Source organism: Ranitomeya variabilis, chromosome 2 (assembly GCF_051348905.1).
Source record: "Ranitomeya variabilis isolate aRanVar5 chromosome 2, aRanVar5.hap1, whole genome shotgun sequence".
Taxonomy (NCBI): domain Eukaryota; kingdom Metazoa; phylum Chordata; class Amphibia; order Anura; family Dendrobatidae; genus Ranitomeya; species Ranitomeya variabilis.
In genome coordinates this window covers 614,305,332-614,328,555 of record NC_135233.1, presented here as the reverse complement: position 1 = coordinate 614,328,555, position 23,224 = coordinate 614,305,332, and the positions used below count along the sequence as shown (strand labels likewise).

The window sequence follows — 23,224 nt, the reverse complement described above, 5'->3', positions numbered from 1 at the left end:
ACCAATTTTGAAATGGCCAACTTTTTGCTTCAAAAGCAACTTACACTTGTTGGTACTATGAGGCCAAACCGCCGCGAAATTCCTCCAATCATGAAGCACAATGCACAGCGAACAATCTACGAGAGTGTATTCGGTTTCTGCAATCAAGCAACAATGGTGTCTTATAAAGCCAAGAAAGAAAAATCCGTGATATTACTGAGTACAATGCATCATGATGGAAGTATTGACCCCAATGACAGGAAAAAAAAACCTGAAATCATACTGCATTATAATAAGACAAAAGGAGGTGTCGACAAGATGGACGAAATGATTGGAGAGTATTCGTGCAAAAGGCAGCCTAAACGTTGGCCTGTTGCCCTTTTTTCCAATATCCTTGATGTGTCAGCCCTCAATAGCTACATTGTTTATTGTCAAACTAATCCAGAATTCCATGCCAACAGGAAAGACAAGAGACGTCTATTTTTGACAGATCTTTATGAACTTTTGATGCCTACTATGATGGAGAGAAGCAACATGATATGCTTATCAAGGGAAATTACGGAGGCAATGATCCGATGTGGAATACGCTTTCTGGAACATCCAGAGCAAAGAGAAAAAAAAAAAAAAAGCGCTGCTATATTTGTCCAGCAAAGAAGGATAGAAAATTGGAGCGTTTCTGTTCTACTTGCGGACAAAATGTATGCAAGGAACATTCAGCCGAAAAAATAATATGCGAGAATTGTCGGGGGAATATGTAAAGTTACAAATAAATATTCCTGCACCAAGTTTGCTACAACCAAAAAATGTTTTCATAAAAAAATTGCATATAGAATGCCTATATTTGGCGTGCCCGTTTACTTACTTTTTTGTTGTTTTATGCACATAATTATGTTTTGAAATATGCACATCTTAGGCTGTGTTCCCAGTAGCGCTGGGGTTCGCCAGAAGGGGATCCATAATGGATCTGACCTCCTGGTAACTCCAGGATTCCGCCAGCCTTAGCTGGGGTCACCAGGAGGTCAGATCCATTACGGATCCCCTCCTGGCGGACCCCAGCGCTAGTTGGAATGCATCCTTACCTTGCAATTGTAAAATAAATTTTTAAAAGTATTTTTATTTGAGTTATTCCGTGTTATTTGCACACAGGCCTAAAAGGCCCCAGGTGCGTGTATATGGGGTAGTCCCCAAAAAAGGGTGTTGTACCGAAATGCCTATAACATGAAAATATATAAACAACTGGAAATTACTAACAACTATATACCTGAAGAATACCTAGAGTTTCAAAATTCTAACTAAAGTAATTTTACAGAAAATAGAAAACAAGTAACCTGGCAGGCCTGCGAGGCCTTAGCTGGGGTCACCAGGAGGTCAGATCCATTACGGAATCCCATCCTGGCGGACCCCTGCGCTAGTGGGAATGCGTCCTTACTTTGCAATAAACTTTGAAAAGTATTTTTATTTGAGTTATTCCATGATAATTGTAAACAGGCCTAAAAGGCCCCAGGTGCGTGAATGTGTACACTATGTTCCAAATTATTATGCAAATTACATTCTTATTGGATTTTCCTAAATGGTCAGTGCAAATGACAGTCAGTCTAATAGAAGTCATCACCTGTTAGATTATACATCGAATTTTGTTGAAGAAACCTCCCAATGATAACAGTATAATCTCCAAAATGAATAAAAACTCAAAATGCACTGTTCCAAATTATTAGGCACAGTAGAATTTCTAAACATTTGATATGTTTTAAAGAACTGAAAATGCTCATTCGTGGAGTTTTCAGCATTAGGAGGTCACATTCACTGAACCAAAAAGCTATTTAACGCCAAAACATCCTAACAGGCCAAGTTACATGTTAACATAGGACCCCTTCTTTGATGTCACCTTCACAATTCTTACATCCATTGAACTTGTGAGTTTTTGGAGAGTTTCTGCTTGTATTTCTTTGCATGAAGTCAGAATAGCCTCCCAGAGCTGCTGTTTGGATGTGAACTGCCTCCCACCCTCATAGATCCTTTGCTTTATGATCCTCTAAAGGTTCTCTATAGGGTTGAGGTCAGGGGAAGATGGTGGCCAAACCATGAGTTTATCTCCTTTTATGCCCATAGCAGCCAATGACTCAGAGGTGTTCTTTGCAGCGTGAGATGGTGCATTGTCATGCATGAAGATGATTTTGCTCCTGAAGGCACATTTCTGCTTTTTATACCATGGAGGAAAGTTGTCAGTCAGAAACTCTATATACTTTACAGAGGTCATTTTCACACCTTCAGGAACCTTAAAGGGCCCCACCAGCTGTTTCTCCATGATTCCGGCCCAAAACATGACTCCTCCACCTCCTTGCTGACGTTGCAGCCTTGTTGGGACATGGTGGCCATCCACCAACCATCCACTACTCCATCTGGACCATCCAGGGTTGCTCAACACTTATCAGTAAACAAGACTGTTTGGAAATTAGTCTTCATGTAGGTGTGGGCCCAATACAACCATTTCTGCTTGTGAACACTGTTTAAGGGTGGCCGAATAGGAGGTTTATGCACCACAGCAAGCCTTTGAAGGATCCTACACCTTGAGGTTCGAGGGACTCCAGAGACACCAGCAGCTTCAAATATCTGTTTGCTGCTTTGTAATGGCTTTTTAGCAGCTGCTCTCTTAATCCGATGAACTTGCCTGGCAGAAATCTTCCTCATTATGCCTTTATCAGCACAAACACATTTATGTTCAGATGCAGCCACAAATCTCTTAACAGTACGATGATCACGCTTAAGTTTTCGGGAAATTTCTAATGTTTTCATCCCTTCACCAAGGCATTGCACTATTTGATGCCTTTCAGCAGCAGAGAGATCCTTTTTCTTTCCCATGTTACTTGAAAACTATGACCTGCTTAATAATGTGGAACATCATTTTGAATTAGTTTTCCTTTAATTAGAATCACCTGGAAAACCAATTATCACGTGTTTAAGATTGATTTCAGTGATCCATTGAGCCCTGAGACACAATACCATCCACGAGTTTATTTGAAAAACAAATCAATTAAATCTGTATGACACTTAAATCCAATTTGCATAATAATTTGGAACACAGTGTAGATTTCTATGGGTATGCGTTCTAGGGTTAAGGATTATACTCTTTTGTGGTCTATAGATACCCATGTTTTGTTGTGACTATATTGCCCTGAGTTTTCTGTCCTTATTGTTTATCGTTGTGCCATCTGTTAGGTATATATCCAGTGTATACAGGGGAGGACACTGCACTCATTACCTGCTGCAGGTATACGGTGTATACAGGGGAGGACACTGCGCTCATTACCTGCTGCAGGTATGTATCCGTGTATACAGGGGAGGACACTGCGCTCGTTACCTGCTGCAGGTATATATCCGGTGTGTACAGGGGAGGACACTGCGCTCGTTACCTGCTGCAGGTATATATCCGTGTATACAGGGGAGGACACTGCGCTCGTTACCTGCTGCAGGTATATATCCGGTGTGTCCAGGGGAGGACACTGCAATCATTTCCTGCTGCTGACAGGGCATAGTGGAGGCCGGGAGTCTCTCGCATCATCGCGGCTCTTTTCCCATTTATTATTCATTAATTTCAGCATGAATTGAGTGTAGCGATGATTGCGGCTTCTTGGCCTGAGATCAGCGACTGATCGTTCACATGTGCTGCCAATTAGGCTTCTGCTTTTTCTTATCTGCTCCTGTGTTCGGGGAAGGCGTCGCTCCGTCCTCTTTAGGGTATGTTTCCACGTTCAGGAAACGCTGCGTTTTTGACGCTGCGTTTTTCTGCAGCGTCAAAAACGCAGCGTCCAGATGTTACAGCATAGTGGATGGGATTTTATGAAATCCAGACTCCACTATGCGTTAAAAAACGCATGCGTTTTTGCCGCGAAAACGCATGCGTGGTGCGTTTTTTCGAAACGCAGCATGTTGCTACTATGAGCAAAACACGCAGGTACACCGCAGGTGACCTGCCAGTGACCTCAGGTGCAGTTTTGGTCAGGATTTTACCTGCATAAAATCCTGACCAAAGCCTGAAGCAAAACTGAACGTGGAAACATACCCTTATTCTTCCCTTTCCGTCCGAGCGTCTGACAGTTCTGCCCCGGATGGGGGCGCTGCGCCCGGCCGACCTCCAAGAGCATAAAATAGGTCAGGAAGGAATTTTCATCCATAGCAATGTACGATTTAAGCAGGGTTATATCTGGCTCCTGTGACTTTTCCCATTACTTCCCATCCTTAAAGGGGAACTCCATTCTTTTATTGTTTTTAATTTGATTTTATGCACCTTCTAACTTTTTGTGATGTGTTCAACCCGGGCCTCCTGCTTCATGAGCTAAATGGCAGAACTGCATTAAAGTCTGACGACTATACAGGGAAAAGAGAGAGGAAGTAATTGGGAAATGTATCTGTACTCCGCTTTGACATTCAGGATCTGTGGACAGCTGGGTGAGCACCATAGGCTCTCTAATACTGCGGGGGAAGGAGTCATCCTCCACACCTCGCAGATGCCTGTCGTTCTCCTTTCCTTTTCTTCACAGACTCTAGAAATTTAGAAATCTCATCAGTCCATCAGTAACGCAGTAAATAGGAGGAGGAGGATGCAGCTGCAGCTTCTCTGCCTGTGCACCTGAGACTGCATGCTGTGAGGAGAGGAGATGACAGGTCAGGCACCATTGTTAGCCTGGATCCCGTCTCCCGTATACTGGAGGTTTCCGCCTGCAGTGGCGGTGTAGTCACTGCGTCCTTCAGGTCATGTTGATCTATTTTTGTTATACATGTAGCTTCAAGATGTTCTGCAGCAGCATCATAAGAAAAACACATCAGTTCAGCTCCAGGACACCCAGTTGGTACTAAAATAAAATTGATCAGGAACATCATTGTGTACCATTGTTGTAAGTGGTGTCATTAGAGCTCTCAGAAAGGACAAAATTAAAGGGAAATTACAGTTTTCTGCAATTGATTGATTTCCATGTTGGAATTATCTATGCTATAAATAAGTCTACCCCCTTGCCTTTCAGAAATAGCACCGTCCTTGTCCTAGTGGCCATGTTTAGGATTGCAGATCAGCCCCTTAAATTAACACCCGGCTGGGTGCTACCCTGATGAAGTTCTTAATTACCCAACATGTTTCACCATGTGTGCTTCTTCAGGGGTGCTGTGAACCACTACCATTGTATTCCGACAGAGTCATGTCACTGTTAGGCTACGTTCACATTTGCGTTTTGCGGCGCAGCGTCGGCGACGCAACGCAAAACGCATGCACAACGCAGCGTTTTGTGACGCATGCATCCATTTGTGGCATGATTTTTAGCGCAAAAAAACTGCATCATGCAGCGTCCTCTGCGCCCTGATGCTTGCGCCAAAAATGACGCATGCGTCACAAAATGCTAGACAACGCATGTCCATGTGCCCCCATGTTAAATATAGGGGCGCATGACGCATGCGTCGCTATGCGTCGCCCAACCTGCGCCCGACGCAACACAAATGTGAACGTAGCCTTATGGACAGCTAATGGCCGTGTCTCGTATTGCAGCTCAACCCCTTAAAGTGATCCACCAGCTGGACCCTATCCTGATGAATGTTGTAATGAAGCAACAGGTTTCACAGTCTTAGATTCTTCAGGGAGCAGTGAACAACTCAGGTCTCAACATTGTATTCTGGCAGAGTCATGTCACTGTTATGGCCAGCTAATGGCCGTGTCTGGTATTGCAGTTTAGATCCTTAAAGTGATACCCTGGCTGGGTGCCATCCTGATGGAGGATGTAATTAGCCAACACGTTTCACAGTCTGTGCTTCTTCAGGAGTTCAGTGAACCACTCACGTGTCGATGTTGTGTTTTGGTGGATTTGTGTCCCTGTTGCGGGCAGCCTGCTTAAACCCTATCCTGGTGAAGTTTGTAATTACCCTAAACCTTTAATCGTCTTTGCTTCTTCAGGGAGCAGTGAACAACACGCATGTCAACATTGTATTCTGGCAGAGTTATGTCACTGTTGCAGCACTTAGTGGGAGTGTCTGGTATTGCAATTCTGCCCCTTAAAATAACTCCCCACCCCTCCGGCCTGGTGCCATCCTGATGAAGGTCGTAATTACCAACGTGATTCACAGTTGTGCTTCTTCAGGAGCTTAGCGAACCACACGCATGTCGGCAATGTATTCTGACGGATTTGTGTCACAGTTGCGGGTACCTAGTGGTTTTGTATGATGTTCCAGTTCAACCCCTTAATGTGACCCCCCCCCCCCCCCCCTGGCTGGGCACTATCCTGATGAAGGATGTAATGAGCCAACACGTTTCACATTCTGTGCTTCTTCAGGAGTTCAGTGAACCACGTACGTCTGGACATTGTATTCTGGCGTATTCGTGGCACTGATGCGGGCAGCCTGCTTAAACCCTCGGCATTAAGGACCTTTGCCGCCAGCCATGTCTTCATAGTGTCACAGCCCCTCTTCTGCTCTCACCCCTGATCTTACTCTGATGAGCGCAGGCCAGTACAGTTTCCATGGCAACAGTGCAAAGTCCTGAGAGTCTTGTAAGCGGGTCCTAATTATAAAAGGATAAAATTATAGGGACCCTTTAAGAAAGAGTAGTGAACAGCGAGTTATAAGGTCGAGTCACGGAGGAAAAAAAGATGATAAACCCACAAAATAATGCCTGAAAAACCGATAAATCAACGCCAAGACAATTTTTGCCATGTGGAAATAATAAAAAAAAAAAAAAAAATAAACAAGTTTATTTATTCATGAAATTGACAGACAAGGACGATTCAAGGACGATTATTTCCCGAGGATTGTGTCTCATCTGGGAGAAAAAAAAAAATAATAATAATTCAAGGAAAGTTGGTTTAAAATTAATAAATAAATTGTGCAGCCATAAAATAACGGATTGGGATTAGCATTGATCGGTTTCAGGGTCAAATAAAAAAGAAAATATAAAAGAAAAAAATAATAGAAAAAGAAAAATATAATATAATATTGGGGTAAAATATATATATAAAAATATAACCATGGTAATAATAATAAAAATGATACATTTCAGTGGCGTCTCTTATGTTTCCTGCGGTCAGCCTGGCATTGGGCATCTCTTTTCTGAATCCGTGATTATTAACCCCTTTATTTTTTTTGCAGTGGGTTCCCGTACTACAGAATTTCACCAATGCGAACATGATTTGGGCGTTTGTACCCCAGGACTCTGCCCACGTCCCGTCTCTGCCCATCTTTCTGCATGTTGGGGATTACAACATGGATGGCTACCCCGATGGCCTGGCCATCCTGCGGAATACGTCCGGGAGGTAGGTCCGCTCCTGATCCTTCTCCTCGTTCTTCCTCCTCCCATTGATCTCCCCTTGCGGCCGATAGTCTAGATATTGACATGGCCGGAGGCGTTCACTTCTCTAATGAGTCGTCAGGAGACCGCTAACTGGAAGGACTGCAGCTGCAGAAATCGATATCTCATCTGATATTTCTCGCACTGCGGCTTTATTCCCTTTTTTGCCTTTTTTTCTTGCATTTCTTTTATGTTTTCTTTTACGTGTCACATTATCAGAGTTTTTGGGAGGTGCGGAGTAACAATCTCCTGCCCTTCAGGACTTGTTTAGTTAATGATGTGGGAGTATCTGATACCTTTATTCGGTACAGGAAAGATATATATATTTTGGTACCATGTTAGCCAGTGGATAGAAAAGTATTTAGAATTGAGAGTCCTCAGTAGTTGATACCTTTTAATGGCTAACTGAAAAGATGTTAACAAATTGCAAGCTTTCGAGACTACACAGGTCTCTTCATCAGGCGTAGACTAAAAGAAATTCTGGAGAATCGCATATTTATGCACAACACATCACAGAAAAAAAAAACAGAAAAAAGACATGGATAAGACAGGTGAGATGAAGCAGAATTACCATGAGTGATAAACAGTTATGTCCATAAATATTGGACCAGTTCTTAGATAAGGAGTGTTTTATTGTCATCTGATTGGGGTCTGGTTCTGTTGTGGTCCATTTGGTCTGAGTGGCAAATTCCTTAGTTGATGTAAAAAGACATAAATCCATGCGACACATTAATTCCTGCACTAAGAGTGTCAGAGGTCATCATCAGCTTATATTCCCAGATCCTTCTGTCTGTTTGAGATTTGAAGCTACCTTTTAATACAAGTAATTTCATGGCCATAATGTTATGATCTGGGAGACAGAAATGTATTGTCAAAAGCTCATTGTCAGAAGCTCGCTGTCCTCTCCAACAGCTGCAGGTACGTTTCCTTGCAATCAGAAAAAATGTAAAACCTGTCCATTTATAGTGACCACGGACAAGATAAAGATCCCCAATTCACATCAGGACTACAAGATCCCAGGTACTTTCAGCTGCATCACTTCTAATGAGGTGTACTTAATTATTTGCACTAAATGTCCAACTGGGGGTCTGTATGTAGGGGAGACAGGGCAGAAACTGAGAACAAGGATGAACTCTCATCGCCATACAATAAGAGAAAAAAGAATGGATCTACCTGTGGCAATACATTTCTGTCTCCCGGATTATAACATTATGGACATGAAATTACTTGTATTAAAAGGTAGCTTCAAATCTCTGAGACTGAAGGATCTGGGAATATAAACTGATGATGACCTTTGACACTCTTAGTGCAGGAATGAATGTGTCGCATGGATTTATGTATTTTTACATCAACTAAGGAATTAGCCCCTCAGACCATGTGGGGTCATCACAACAGAACCAGACCCCAATCAGAGGACAATAAAACATTCCCTATCTAAGAACTGGTCCATTATTTATGGACATAACTTTATCACTCACATAATGGTAATTCTGCTTCATGTCACCTGTCTTATCATGTTTTTTTTTTCTGTGCTGTGTTGTGCATAAATATGTGATTCTCCAGAATTTCTTTTAGGCTTCTTTCACACTAGCATCGGGCTCGGCCCGTCGCGGTGCGTCGGGCCGAGGTCCCCGACGCTAGCGTTGTCTCCGCCGCACAACGGGTGCAGCGGATGCATTTTTCCAGCGCATCCGCTGCCCCATTGTGAGGTGCGGGGGAGGTGGGGGCGGAGTTCCGGCCGCGCATGCGCGGTCGGAAAAAGCGGACCGTCGGGAGCAAAAAACGTTACAAGTAACGTTTTTTGGTCCCGATGGTCCGCCACAGCACGGCGCAACCGTCGCACGACGGTTGGGACGTGTGGCAATGCGTCGCAAATGCATCGCTAATGTTAGTCAATGCTGAAAAAACGCATCCTGCAAGCACTTTTGCAGGATGCGTTTTTTCGGCAAAACGACGCTTTTGCGACGTATTGCAGTTAACGCTAGTGTGAAAGTAGCCTTAGTCTTTGCCTGATGAAGAGACCTGTGTAGTCTCGAAAGCTTGCAATTTGTTACCATCTTTTCAGTTAGCCATTAAAAGGTATCAACCACTGAGGACTCTCAATTCTTAAATATTTTTCTACCTTTATATGGAAAAGCCTCAGCGGTGTAAGAGCTTAAGTCTGCCTTTTGTGGATCATGGACGGCATCGGTACAATGATTGCAGCTCTCCAACGGAATTTGGCTCGACAGAGGGGTACTTACTTGGTCTGTGAGCCAGGGAGCGGTCCTGCATCTATGAAGGGTTAAATAAAATTGTGCTCCAGAGCTGTATTTAAGCGTCTGCTATAGCGTCACACATTGCACCGCGGGGGTGAAGAGCAGGGACGTGTGGAGTTTTAGGTGCAGCTTTGGTCCATCATGAACGTCACGTTTCGCTCCATCTGTGCTTTTTCATATGTGAAGGATTTATTTGTAAACTCTTTCCCCCGTCTCCCAAGTTTTCTCCAGAAGCTGCTATTACTTTTCTCCTCTTCTCCAGGCTGGCACCTGGCCCCGCAAGTCTGGTTCTGCCAACCAATTGTCTGTAGCCCGTAATTATTCCATCAGAATGTCACAGACTATTTGCGGCAGAGTATAATAAAGCTGCTATTGTTTGTTCCGCCTGTTTGGTTCCCGCCGCGTTTCGGGGGCTATGTGGGAACACGCGGGGTGAAGTAGGTTTTTGGCACTGGAAGGGTCAGCGGCGAAAACGAGGAAAATACATTTCTTGAATTACTTAGCGAAAATTGGAACCCGCGGCACGGAGGCGACTGACGCCCGCTGACGGAGGCGACCGCGGGAGGTGGAAAGTAAAACCCCCACACACACACACGTCGTCAGAGAGGGAAAAAATACTACGCACAACTTGGTTTTCTTCCAGAAACGCGTCATCGCGCCGGGCAGGGGCTCCTAATCACAGCAACACAAATAACCGTACTCGCTTCCGAGGGGCCGCGCCAAAGCCAATCTATAAAGGAAAAGTACGAATGCATTGTGCAGCGAGGCTGTGGACGGGGGGACGCTGCCGCGCTTTAGTCAGGACTTGAAAGTAAAAAATAAAGAGAAGCCCCAGCTGTGTTTTTCATCTCCGTTCCCCACTGTTCTCACCTCCACATCTCCGATAGCAGCCAGCCTCACATTAGTCGGGGCCGGCACGCAGCCAGACGAATATTTAGAAAATGTTACGACAGGATTTGGAGCAGCGAGAAATGGCTTCTTACTGCGCTCAGCTACTCTCTCCTGTTCTCAGAAGTTTCTCTCCTGGAGGACGCGCAGATAGTTGTTAGCACTCCGACGCGCGTCCGTGCCGCGCAAATGCTAATTAGTATTAGTAAGAAAAACATCAGATTTAGATCTTCTACGTGACTGCTCGATGGCTGACTGATCACATCTGATTGATCAGTGACAGAGGACTGATCGGTGATCAATCAGTCTCTGATAAAACACCGATCATTCGCCAATAAGTTACCGGTCAGTCATTGATATTCACTTACCAGTCACTAAGCATCCGCCGATCAGTATCTAACTAGTCACTGGACAATCGTCAATCTGTCACCAATTGATTACCAGCAAGTAGTCACCAGTAACAGATTTGTTGCTGACTGGTAACTACCCATCAACCATCAGTCTATTGGTGTCCGGTTAGTAGCCAAGTTGGTGACAAGTTGGCAGGTTGTGTGCATCCATCAGCGGCCGGTAACTGATTATTCGCTGATGAAGTTTGATTACTAATCAGTTACTGTTCAAATGACATTGACGACTAGTCGGTTACTGGTCGGCGACTAATCTTTATCATACAACTGGGATTGACAAGTAATTGGTTACCGGTCGGGGACTTTATCTGGTTATTAGTTTGCTAATGATAGTTGAGCGGTAGTGATCCCCCGGCTAAGCATCATCCTGATGAAGGTCATAATTAGCCAACGCGTTTCACCGTCTCTGCTTCTTCAGGAGTTCAGTGAACCACACACGTGTCGACATTGTGTTTTGCCTGATTCGTGTCCCTGTTGTGAATAGTTATTTTTGATTATTGACCGCTAACCAATTTGTTACCGATCTGAAACCAATTAGTCACTTTCCCCCTCCACCCTGTTTTCTGGCGCTGTGGAACAAGTGCCTGTCCGGTTCGTCCTGAACCTGCGACATTACAACTGCAGAGCGTGATGCCTATCTCGGCATCACATTTATTGTACCTAATCACACATCGTTGCAGAAGTATTGGCGCCCAGCTTTGGATAAGTGCGTGTTAGTGCCACAGCATGCATTACATCAGCACCCACTTTCCTGACGGTGCCGCCATAATTACCCACAGCTGCCTAATAAGCTGTAATTGAGGAGCCTTGGCGATCCGGAAAGTGAGACATCTCCGCAGTGTGACAATGATGATGATGGGGCACGTGAAGGAGGCGCCGCTGAGCTGCAAATGTGACAGGATGATCCTGGTTATTTTGTGTTCAGCCTCTTCTATGGTATTGGGGCATTCAGCCGCTGTTGGTTTTGTCTGTTCCTGGGAAAGCTGGGTGGCAACCACTATGAGTGCTCATGGCCTGGAGTAAATACCAATGTCCTCGAGGGGTAAAAGTTCAGAAGATCCAGTGATGTACCCCTTCTCCTCTATTACCACTAGACTTAAGATGAGAGACTGACAGGAGTATGAGAAAGTTGGTTGCTGTCCTAAAAAAACATTATTGGATGCTACCTCGTGTGTTGGCTGCCATAGCAGATATTACTCACCTTTCCCTACAATCATAAATGGTCAGAATACAGACTAATCAGATGACAGCCCTGTATGAACTGTGATGGCAGCCTTAGTGAACGTCACCCAGCTTTCTCAGAAACAGATAGTTAAGATAATGCTGCCAACGCTTACTGTGTGACAATCTATGCCAGAGCTGGTGTTTCGATTGTCACACAGCTTTTCTGGGAACAGATAATTGCCCTTGTAGGAGCTTTCAAAGCAATGGTATAAAGTAGTTACCCAGCTTTTCCAGAAGCAGAAATGTCTGCAGAGACTATATGACAACCCTTGCTGGAGCTGTTATTGCAGGAGTATGAGTTGTCACCCATCCAGCTTTCCTAAGATCTGATTCTAGCTGGTTGTTAGCCTGTGTGTGATCTGTAGCGGCAGTCTCATCTGCTGTCACCCAGCTTTCCCAGATGCAGAGGCTTTCTGGTTGTCAACCTATGTGTGATCTATAGCAGCAGCCTCATCCGCTGTCACCCAGCTTTCCCAGGAGCAGATAGGTCTGACATCCAGAAGACAGCAGGACTCGCAGGCGATCCCATCCAGGTAAGTGACATTACACGTTGCGGCAGTGGTCGGGATTGTGACCGCGGTGAGCGGCAGCGTTCGGCACCGCTGCTCAGACCTCCGGCAACGTAGTATTAATTGTCTGCTTTAATTAGAAAACCTGGCGGAGGTGCAACCTCTGGAGCGCGAGCTTGTAATTGGAAATCTGTGATTGCGGCGGCTCCCGAGTCTCCGCCGGCTGCGCTCTCATAGCTGATACTTGAAGTGAAATGTTTCGGCAGGAGCCAATTTTATCTCTTCCCGCCGCGCACCTGAGTCGCCTGCTCCAATCTCTGGGAGTCTCCTTCACTTACCCTTGGTCAGAGCTCAGGTCTCATCTGCTGTTTGGTGACCCCAGGATGACGGATGGGTGATAATGGCGGCCGTCCCCAGATCTGGCGATCTCTGCATCACACATGCCTCCCCCCCCCCCCCCCCCCCCCCGGCTAATTTCCAGGGTGGTCTCTACGCTACAGAAAACTAATCAGAAGCATCTTGGAAGGAGCGCCAGACTCTGATTGGGGGGATTCGGCGATCAGGCGGTCAATATCTCTCTGCTATGGAGGCGTTGTGGCGCGGTTCCCCGTTGCAGCCGAGCTCCTCTCTCTATTGATTTATCTGCTTATAAGATGCAATTATGTCTCCCGCATGGCGCCATTACTCCTCGTTATCTCCCCTGGAGATGCCCCGCCACGGATTAACCCTTCTTGCTGTCACTTCGGGGACAGCTCAATCCGCCAGGTGCATCCGGGAAGTCGCTAACATGAGAAAACCAAAAACGCTGCGACTTTCTATAATTACGGCTCTGAAGCCGTCCTCGTGCCGGGTTTTGAGGTCTCGAGAATTACGCAGCGTCGTCCGTCTCATCCGGGGACGACCGGCGCCATTTACATTCAGTCTCTTCCAACACATAGTTAGGAAATGGACGTGTCGGATCTATCAAGCAGAACGGCCGTTTAATTTCCTCTTCTATTCCTGGAACGTGTTCATCAGATCTCATTCCGGTGATGGATCGTCCTGATTAAGGAGATAAGCGTCGGCCCGTCCCGCTGACTCCATTTCTCGCCGCGCACAGAGGGGGCTCAGGGAAATGGCGCAGTGAATCGCGTGTTAGAGACAAGGACATACAAGTCTCCTCTGTCAGGAAGGAGCAGGCGCTACGGAGATCGGTTGCATTCGTCCTGGATGTCCCGGATCACATAGGCCATGCTACAGGAGGGGGCTGGCTGTGCTTATGTCCTCCTCTCAATGTAGGAGGCTGGTTTAGCTATTGCAACAAGCTGTCAGCCAGCCAGCTCTATGAAATGCTAACTGATAGTGTTGCTGCAGTGTAAAGCATGGAGGATGAACAGAGCTGAAGTCACATGCCATTTATAAGTTTCTGAAGTATCGATCCTCATTCCGGGCCCCTGGATACGTATTTCAGTGCTTTTCTTCCCCTGGTGATTTAGACCAGGGGAATCCTTTCCGCACGGCACTCGCTCCATCATCCCCTCGTCTGAGCCGAGTGTGTATAAGAAATTTCCGAGGCTCCTCCACGTAGAGGATTGATAGCTGATCGCCCGAGGGCCGCTCCGCCGTCCGGATTAACAGTAACGGATGAGTCCCGCCAGAGCTGTCTACATCCTCTCCGGGAATAATGGGGCCAATTATGGGATGTAAAGTATCCGGGATTATACTGGAGAGGAGCAGAACACACCATCTGGAATGACTGCTTCCCCGATAACATTACCCCCCCAATAGGGTGTCTGTGCTCCCTGTCCAGGACTGGACTCACCAGACGTCGTCGGCACATCGTCGTCCTGCTCTCAGTGCCCCCTTCATGGATCATACTTGTTTTTCCAGTACATCCCAACGATGATCGATCAGACTGAGATCCATGAATATAGAGACAAGTTGTCACCTAGATTTTATCACTCTTTTGTCACCAGTATGTCACGTCCTCCTGGAAGATCTGGGGTTAGAAGATCACTATGTACTGTGAATCACAGAGCTTCCATTTAACCTGTGTGTTTGTGTCCCATATTAAATGAATTCACTTTTCTTTGGTGTTGAAGAGGTTAAAGACCCTTTCTATGCTGGTCAGAAACTTGCATCTCTGTTTTCATCTGCTTCTGATCAGGTCATTACCTCTCCCTATAAAATCTGGCCAAACCTTCTCTCCCTTGCCAGTGAGAGCTTTCCTTCCTAGCTCCTTGGAAATGCTGTGCTGAATTGTAGACCACTGTTGCAACTGGAGATTGTTGCATGCTGTTTTTGGGTGTATGCTTTCCTCATTGTCCCATTCCCATTTGGTTCGTACATTCCTATCCTTCGCTCTCCCTTTGGTAAATGTTTGTTACTCTCTGTTATCCCTGCTTTGTCTTTGTGTCTTGTTTACCTTGCATTTCTGTCCCAGGCCTCATGGGGTAGAGAGGGGACGGATCAGGGTTAACAGGAGCATAGTAAGGTTAGAGACTCTGACCTCTCTAGCGTCAAGATTACCCTGGGATAGGAATAGATGGGGCCCCAATTCCAGGGACAGTTATGAGCCCCCCTTCCTTACAAAAGACCGTCAAAATGTGACGCCTTTACCATTATCCTCCTGATAGAGACGCTATCATAATGGTGGCGGACAACCCCTGCTCTATCTATGTATCAACTGTTATAAAGGAGGGGGCTGGCTGAGCGCTTGTTTAGCAGACACCCCACAAGACCCACCATGGACTGGGTACATCACAAAAGACCTGCCATAGACCAGGAACACCCAAGACCCGCTGAATACCGGGAACACCCCACTACTGTATACAGAGCACCCTAGAGGACCCACTGAATACTGGGAACCCTTCATATGACAAACCATGGACTTGGAGCGCCCCAGGAAATACAATGAGCACCCACGAAGACTTGCCTTATACTGGGAACACTCTACAAGACCCGATGTATACCGGGATTACTCCAAGAAACGCGTTTTATATCAGGAACTACCCACAAGAACCACTGTAAACAGAGCACCCTACAAAACCTGCTGTGCATTAGAGGATCCAGAGGATCTGCCGCATTCTGGAGCTGCCGCAGAGGATCCCCTATTTTGGAGATTCTATGACCTTGTCCTCTTCACATCACAGTTTGGTCATTGTCACATCCCGACTGCTCAGTAGTGTGTTGTCTGTTACCATGGAGACACAGAAGTTTTTGCTTCTGTCAGTGATCTCCAGACATTGCATGGCCGATTTTCGCTGCTGCTCTTGTGTCTATAGCTGATTTCGGCTGCTCCTCTTGTGACTATAGCTGATTTCATCTGCTCCTCTTGTGACTATGGCTGATTTCAACCTCTCCTCTTGTGATTATGGATGATTTTGGCTGCTCCTCCTTGTGACTATGGCTGATTTTTACCGCTCCTCCGTGTGACTATGGCTGATTTCGACCTCTCCTCCGTGTGACTATGGCTTATTTCGGCAGCTCCTCTTGTGACTATGGCTTATTTCGGCAGCTCCTCTCATGACCATGGCTGATTTCGGCAGCTCCTCTCGTGATTATGGCTGATTTCAGCCGCTTCTCTCATGACTATGGCTGATTTCAGCAGCTCCTCTTGTGACTATGGCTGATTTTGGCAGCTCCTCTTGTGACTATGGCTGATTTCGGCAGCTTCTCTTGTGACTATGGCTGATTTCGGCTGCTCCTCTTGTGACTATGGCTGATTTCAGCCTCTCCTCTTGTGACTATGGATGAGTTTGTTCCTCCTTGTGACTGGCTGATTTCGACCTCTCCATGTAACTATGGCTGATTTCGGCAGCTCCTCTTGTGACTATGGCTGATTTCGGCAGCTCCTCTTGCGACTATGGCTGATTTCGGCCTCTCCCCTTGTGACTATGGCTGATTTCGACCGCTCCTCTTGTGACTGTCGCTGATTTCGACTGCTCCTCTTGTGACTATCGCTGATTTCGGCCGCTCCTCTTGTGACTATGGCTTTCATCTGCTCCTACTTGTGACTGTCTAATTTTGGCTGTTCCTCTTGTGACTATGGCTGATTTCAGCCTCTCCTCTTGTGACTGTGGATGATTTTGGCTGCTCCTCTTGTGACTATAGCTGATTTCAGCCTCTCCTCTTGTGACTATGGATGAGTTTGTCTGTTCCTCCTTGTGACTATGGCTGATTTCGACCTCTCCTCCATGTGACTATGGCTGATTTTAGCCGCTCCTCTTGTGACTATGGCTGATTTTGGCAGCTCCTCTTGTGACTATGGCTGATTTCGGCAGCTCCTCTTGTGACTGGATGATTTCGGCTGCTTCTCTTGTGACTATGGCTGATTTCAGCCTCTCCTCTTGTGACTATGGATGAGTTTGTTCCTCCTTGTGACTATGGCTGATTTCGATCTCTCCTCCATATGACAATGGCTGATTTCGACCTCTTCCATGTGACTATGGCTGATTTCGGCCCCTACTCTTGTGACTATGGCTGATTTCGGCTGCTCTTGTGACTATGGCTGATTTTGGCCGCTCTTGTGACTATGGCTGATTTTGGCCGCTCCTCTTGTGACTATGGCTGATTTCGGCCTCTCCTCTTGTGACTATGGCTGATTTCGGCAGCTCCTCTTGCGACTATGGCTGATTTCAGCCTTTCCTCTTGTGACTATGGCTGATTTCAGCCTTTCCTCTTGTGATTATGGCTGATTTCGGCAGCACCTCTTGCGACTATGGCTGATTTCGGCGCCTCTTGTGACTATGGCTGATTTCGGCTGCTCCTCTTGTGACTATGGCTGATTTCAGCCTCTCCTCTTGTGACTATGGCTGATTTCAGCCTCTCCTCTTGTGACTATGGCTGATTTCGGCCTCTCCTCTTGTGACTATGGCTGATTTCGGCCGCTCCTCTTGTGACTATAAACAAAAGGGTGAATGACCTCGGGGAGATCAAAACATCCAACACTGCGGAGACACCATCACGTGTTTCTCAACGCAGTGATCCAGAACACTGCCCCTATCCCTAATGGGAAATATGCAAATGCATGTAGAAAAGCCGCGGAGACACCATCACGTGTTTCTCAACGCAAGCAATGAATAGCCAGGTCTTTCACCGGGAAGGAACAACCATGGGAAGGGCAGCATCCAATAAAGGAAAACCACCTATGCCAAAACATGGTATCCATCCACAGACAGCTGTTTCGGGGTATTTGCCCCTCATCAGTGTGGAGTAGGAAACTGGCTATTAGGAGCAGTGCCTAGTGAAAAGACTATAAACATAAGGGTGAATGACCTCGGGGAGATCAAAACATCCAACACCGCAGAGACACCATCACGTGTTTCTCAACGCAGTGATCCAGAACACTGCCCCCATCCCTAATGGGAAATATGCAAATGCATGTAGAAAAGCCGCGGACACACCATCACGTGTTTCTCAACGCAAGCAATGAATAGCCAGGTCTTTCACCGGGAAGGAACAACCACGGGAAGGGCAGCATCCTCTTGTGACTATGGCTGATTTCAGCTGTTCCTCTTGTGACTATGGCTGATTTCGGCCGGTCCTCTTGTGACTATGGCTGATTACGGCCTCTCCTCTTGTGACTTGGCTGATTTTGGTCGCTCCTCTTGTGACTATGGGTGAGATCTCGGCCGCTCCTCTTGTGACTATGGCTGATTTTGGCTGCTCCTCTTGTGACTATGGCTGATTTTGACTGCTCCTCTTGTGACTATGGCTGAGATTTCGGCCGCTCCTCGTGTGACTATGGCTGATTTTGGCTGCTCCTCTTGTGACTATGGCTGCTCCTCTTGTGACTATGGCTGATTTCGGCCTCTCCTCTTGTGACTATGGCTGATTTCGGCCTCTCCTCTTGTGACTATGGCTGATTTCGGCCTCTCTTGTGACTATGGCTGATTTTGGCTGCTCCTCTTGTTACTATGGCTGATTTAGGCCGCTCCTCTTGTGACTCTGGCTGAGATTGCGGCCGCTCCTCTTGTGACTCTGGCTGATTTTGGCTGCTCCTCTTGTGACTATGGCTGATTTTGGCTGCTCCTCTTGTGACTATGGCTGATTTCGGCCTCTCCTCTTGTGACTATGGCTGATTTCGGCCTCTCCTCTTGTGACTATGGCTGATTTTGGCTCTCTCCTCTTGTTACTATGGCTGATTTAGGCCGCTCCTCTTGTGACTATGGCTGAGATTTCGGCCGCTCCTCTTGTGACTCTGGCTAATTTTGGCTGCTCCTCTTGTGACTATGGCTGATTTTGGCTGCTCCTCTTGTGACTATGGCTGATTTCGGCCTCTCCTCTTGTGACTATGGCTGATTTTGGCTGCTCCTCTTGTTACTATGGCTGATTTAGGCCGCTCCTCTTGTGACTATGGCTGATTTTGGCCGCTCCTCTTGTGACTCTGGCTGATTTTGGCTGCTCCTCTTGTGACTATGGCTGATTTTGGCTGCTCCTCTTGTGACTATGGCTGATTTAGGCCACTCCTTTTGTGACTATGGCTGAGATTTCGGCCGCTCCTCTTGTGACTATGGCTGATTTTGGCCGCTCCTCTTGTGACTATGGCTGATTTTCGCCGCTCCCCTTGTGTCTATGGCTGATTTTGGCTGCTCCTCTTGTGACTATGACTGATTTCGGCCTCTCCTCTTGTGACTATGGCTGATTTTGGCTGCTCCTCTTGTGACTATGGCTGATTTCGGCCTCTCCTCTTGTGACTATGGCTGATTTTGGCTGCTCCTCTTGTTACTATGGCTGATTTAGGCCGCTCCTCTTGTGACTATGGCTGATTTTGGCCGCTCCTCTTGTGACTCTGGCTGATTTTGGCTGCTCCTCTTGTGACTATGGCTGATTTTGGCTGCTCCTCTTGTGACTATGGCTGATTTAGGCCACTCCTTTTGTGACTATGGCTGAGATTTCGGCCGCTCCTCTTGTGACTATGGCTGATTTTGGCCGCTCCTCTTGTGACTATGGCTGATTTTCGCCGCTCCCCTTGTGTCTATGGCTGATTTTGGCTGCTCCTCTTGTGACTATGACTGATTTCGGCCTCTCCTCTTGTGACTATGGCTGATTTTGGCCGCTCCTCTTGTGATGCTTCCATACTATTAGAGCCTTATTGGGAGCTGTGATTATTGCCGGATTTGACCTGACTATAGTAAGAGCAGTCACTTGTATCGCCCTCCGGTTGGGCGAGTCGTGTGCCTGGCGTGTGACCAGGGTACGAGATACGACGTTAGTCGCCGTTAGTTGGGTTATAATTGTAAGACAATGGCCGGATCAGTGTAATCCGCCCCTCCCCCGCATTGCGCTGCCTGGAGAGGAGGACCAATGCGAGGATCTGGAGATGATTGGCCTCGTCGTGGGGGGCTGCAGATGGAGCCGTGTGCTTGGGGGATGTGAGAAAAGATTGTTCTGCTCCTGAAATTTAAACCGCGGCTTCCTAATGTATTGAGTGGATTCCATCATCCTGCGCCCTGCGTGAGACGCCACCGCAGAGGATGGGGGGTGATCGTCATGTGATCAATGATGAGCTGGAGCTTAGCCGTTTATCTGTCTGATATAGGGAACATGTGGGATGTAAAGCAGGAAGACACCTGGGTGGTGAGTGGTCACAATGACGCTGACACTCAGGGTACAATATGATGCTGACAGTAGAGGACCAGGATAATGACACTGACACTCAGGGTTCAGGATAATGACTCTGACACTAGAGGACCAGGATAATGATACTGACACGTGGGGTTCAGGATAATGACGCTGACACTCAGGGTACTGGATAAGGACGCTGACATTCTGGGTACGCGGTAATGACCCTGACACTCGGGATACAGGATAATGATGCTGACACTCGGGGTACAGGATAATGACACTGACACTCGGGGCACAGGATAATGACACTGACACTCGTGGTACAGGATAATGACACTCACACTCGGGGTACAGGATAAGGACGCTGACACTCGGGGTACAGGATAAGGATGCTGACACTCGGGGTACAGGATAAGGATGCTGACACTCGGGATACAAGATAATGACGCTGACACTCGGGGTACAGGATAATGACTCTGACACTGGGGGTACAGGATAATGACACTGACACTCGGGGTACAGGATAATGACACTGACCCTCGGGGTACAGGATAATGACACTCACTCTCGGGGTACAGGATAATGATGCTGACACTCTGGATACAGGATAATGATGCTGACACTCGGGGTACAGGATAATGACACTGACACTCAGGGTACAGGATAATGATGCTGACACTCTGGGTACAGGATAATGACACTGACACTCGGGGTACAGGATAATGACACTGACACTTGGGGTACAGGATAATGACACTGACATTTGGGGTACAGGATAATGACACTGACACTCGTGGTACAGGATAATGATGCTGACACTCGGGGTACAGGATAATGACACTTACACTCGGGGTACAGGATAAGGACGCTGACACTCGGGGTACAGGATAAGGATGCTGACACTCGTGGTACAGAATAATGACGCTGACACTCGTAAAGGATAATGACACTGACCCTCGGGGTACAGGATAATGACACTCACACTCGGGGTACAGGATAAGGACACTGACACTCGGGGTACAGGATAATGACACTGACACTCTGGATACAGGATAATGATGCTGACACTCGTGGTACAGGATAATGACACTGACACTTGGGGTACAGGATAATGACACTGACACTCGGGGTACAGGATAATGACTCTGACACTCGGGGTACAGGATAATGACACTGACACTCTGGATACAGGATAATGATGCTGACACTCGTGGTACAGGATAATGACACTGACACTCGGGGTACAGGATAATGGCTCTGACACTCGGGGTACAGGATAATGACTCTGACACTCGGGGTACAGGATAATGACACTGACACTCTGGATACAGGATAATGATGCTGACACTCGTGGTACAGGATAATGACACTGACACTCGGGGTACAGGATAATGGCTCTGACCCTCGGGGTACTTGTCATACACATAGAAGTAGAGCAGATCGGGCTGATCACACGGCGATAGGACTTGTCTCTGATGGATCTGTTCTCTCTCCTAGTGAGCAGCAAGCCTTCCTGCTGGAGAACGTCCCATGTAAGAACAGCACCTGCTCCAGGATGTTTGACGTCCACTGGGAGATTTCCGACCTCAATCAGATAAAGGACGCAGCGATGGTGACCTTCTTTGACACTTATGAAGACGTGAGGACGCTTTTGCTACTTTTAATTGCCTCTGAACGCGCCGCTCCGGCTCCTTTGGTGTCAGATATGAGCACATAATGAAAGCAATTGATAATAATAATTAGGAAGAGACTTCAGGGCCAATGAAGCAGGATTTATAGGATGCACTACACATGGCAGCTCAAAGCCGCAATACAAGGGCGCCTGCACTATTAGCGGGCTGACACAGACGGCGTCTCTGGCTCTTGGTGGTTTGGGCATGGACAGCACCTGTGCTGTTATCGCATCAGGCCTGACACGAATGACACCTGGAACGGTTAAGGACAACACCAGTGCACCTGTGCTTTTAGCAGGTCAGCACGGACGGTACCTGCACTTTTAGCTGGTTGGGCACTGACATCATGTGCACTTTTATTTGGTCGGGCATGGACGGCACCTGCACTTTTAGCTGGTTGGGCACTGACATCATGTGCACTTTTATTGGGTCGGGCATGGACGGCACCTGTGCTTTTAGCTGGTTGGGCACAGACATCATGTGCACTTTTATTGGGTTGGGCATGGACGGCACCTGCGCTTCTAGCTGGTTGGGCATGGACGACACCTGCGCTTTTAGCTGGTTGGGCACGGACATCATGTGCACTTTTATTGGGTCGGGCATGGACGGCACCTGTGCTTTTAGCTGATTGGTCACTGACATCATGTGCACTTTTATTGGGTTGGGCATGGACGGCACCTGCGCTTTTAGCTGGTTGGGCACAGACATCATGTGCACTTAAATTGGGTCGGGCATGGACGGCACCTGCGCTTCTAGCTGGTTGGGCATGGATGACACCTGCGCTTTTAGCTGGTTGGGCACGGACATCATGTGCACTTTCATTGGGTCGGGCATGGACGGCACCTGCGCTTTTAGCTGGTTGGGCACGGACAGCGCCTTTGCTTACACTTTGTCAGGCATGGCGCTTGCGCTTTCAGTGCATTGGTCCAGACCGCTTTGTATAATCCTACAGACCCCTCTAACTGCTGATCCCCGTTCACATCGGATGTCTCTACCCCAGTTTGCAGAGTGTCCATTTTCCTATTACGGCTTCTGTTTTGCCCTGGAAACTTATTCCTCTTTCTATCCGTTCCTGGTGAAGTTGGGTGACTCCATATCTGACTTTATGGCTCCTGTTATCACAGTAGTGCAGTGGAGATCGGCATAATTAATACCATAAATTTATTAGCGGCGACTCCAGACCCCCAGCTCCGTCCATGTAGCTTTTAATAAAATCTGATTTGAATAATTCACTGCGCCGGTCCGTGCGGATTTATTACTTTGATGTTGGCGATAAGTGCAAAACAAAAAAAGATTGATCTTCTGCCAAAGAAACAATTGACCCTATTTATTGTCGGAGTCTCCCCATATTTTATAAAGGATCTGTTAGTCGGAGCCTCGGATGTATATCATTAGATCGCACTCTAAAAAATAAAAA

At 47.0% G+C, this 23,224-nt stretch overlaps 1 protein-coding gene across 2 annotated transcripts in view; it reads left to right on the top strand.

The window, feature by feature from the left end:
- Window positions 1-23,224, top strand: part of ITFG1 (integrin alpha FG-GAP repeat containing 1) — a 157,404-nt gene that overhangs the window by 64,625 nt on the left and 69,555 nt on the right. For both annotated transcript variants that reach the window (XM_077288753.1, XM_077288754.1), the window contains exons 10-11: window positions 7,102-7,265; window positions 21,632-21,773. In XM_077288753.1, the coding sequence (XP_077144868.1) occupies window positions 7,102-7,265; window positions 21,632-21,773 (306 nt within the window). The remainder of the gene's footprint in view (window positions 1-7,101; window positions 7,266-21,631; window positions 21,774-23,224) is intronic.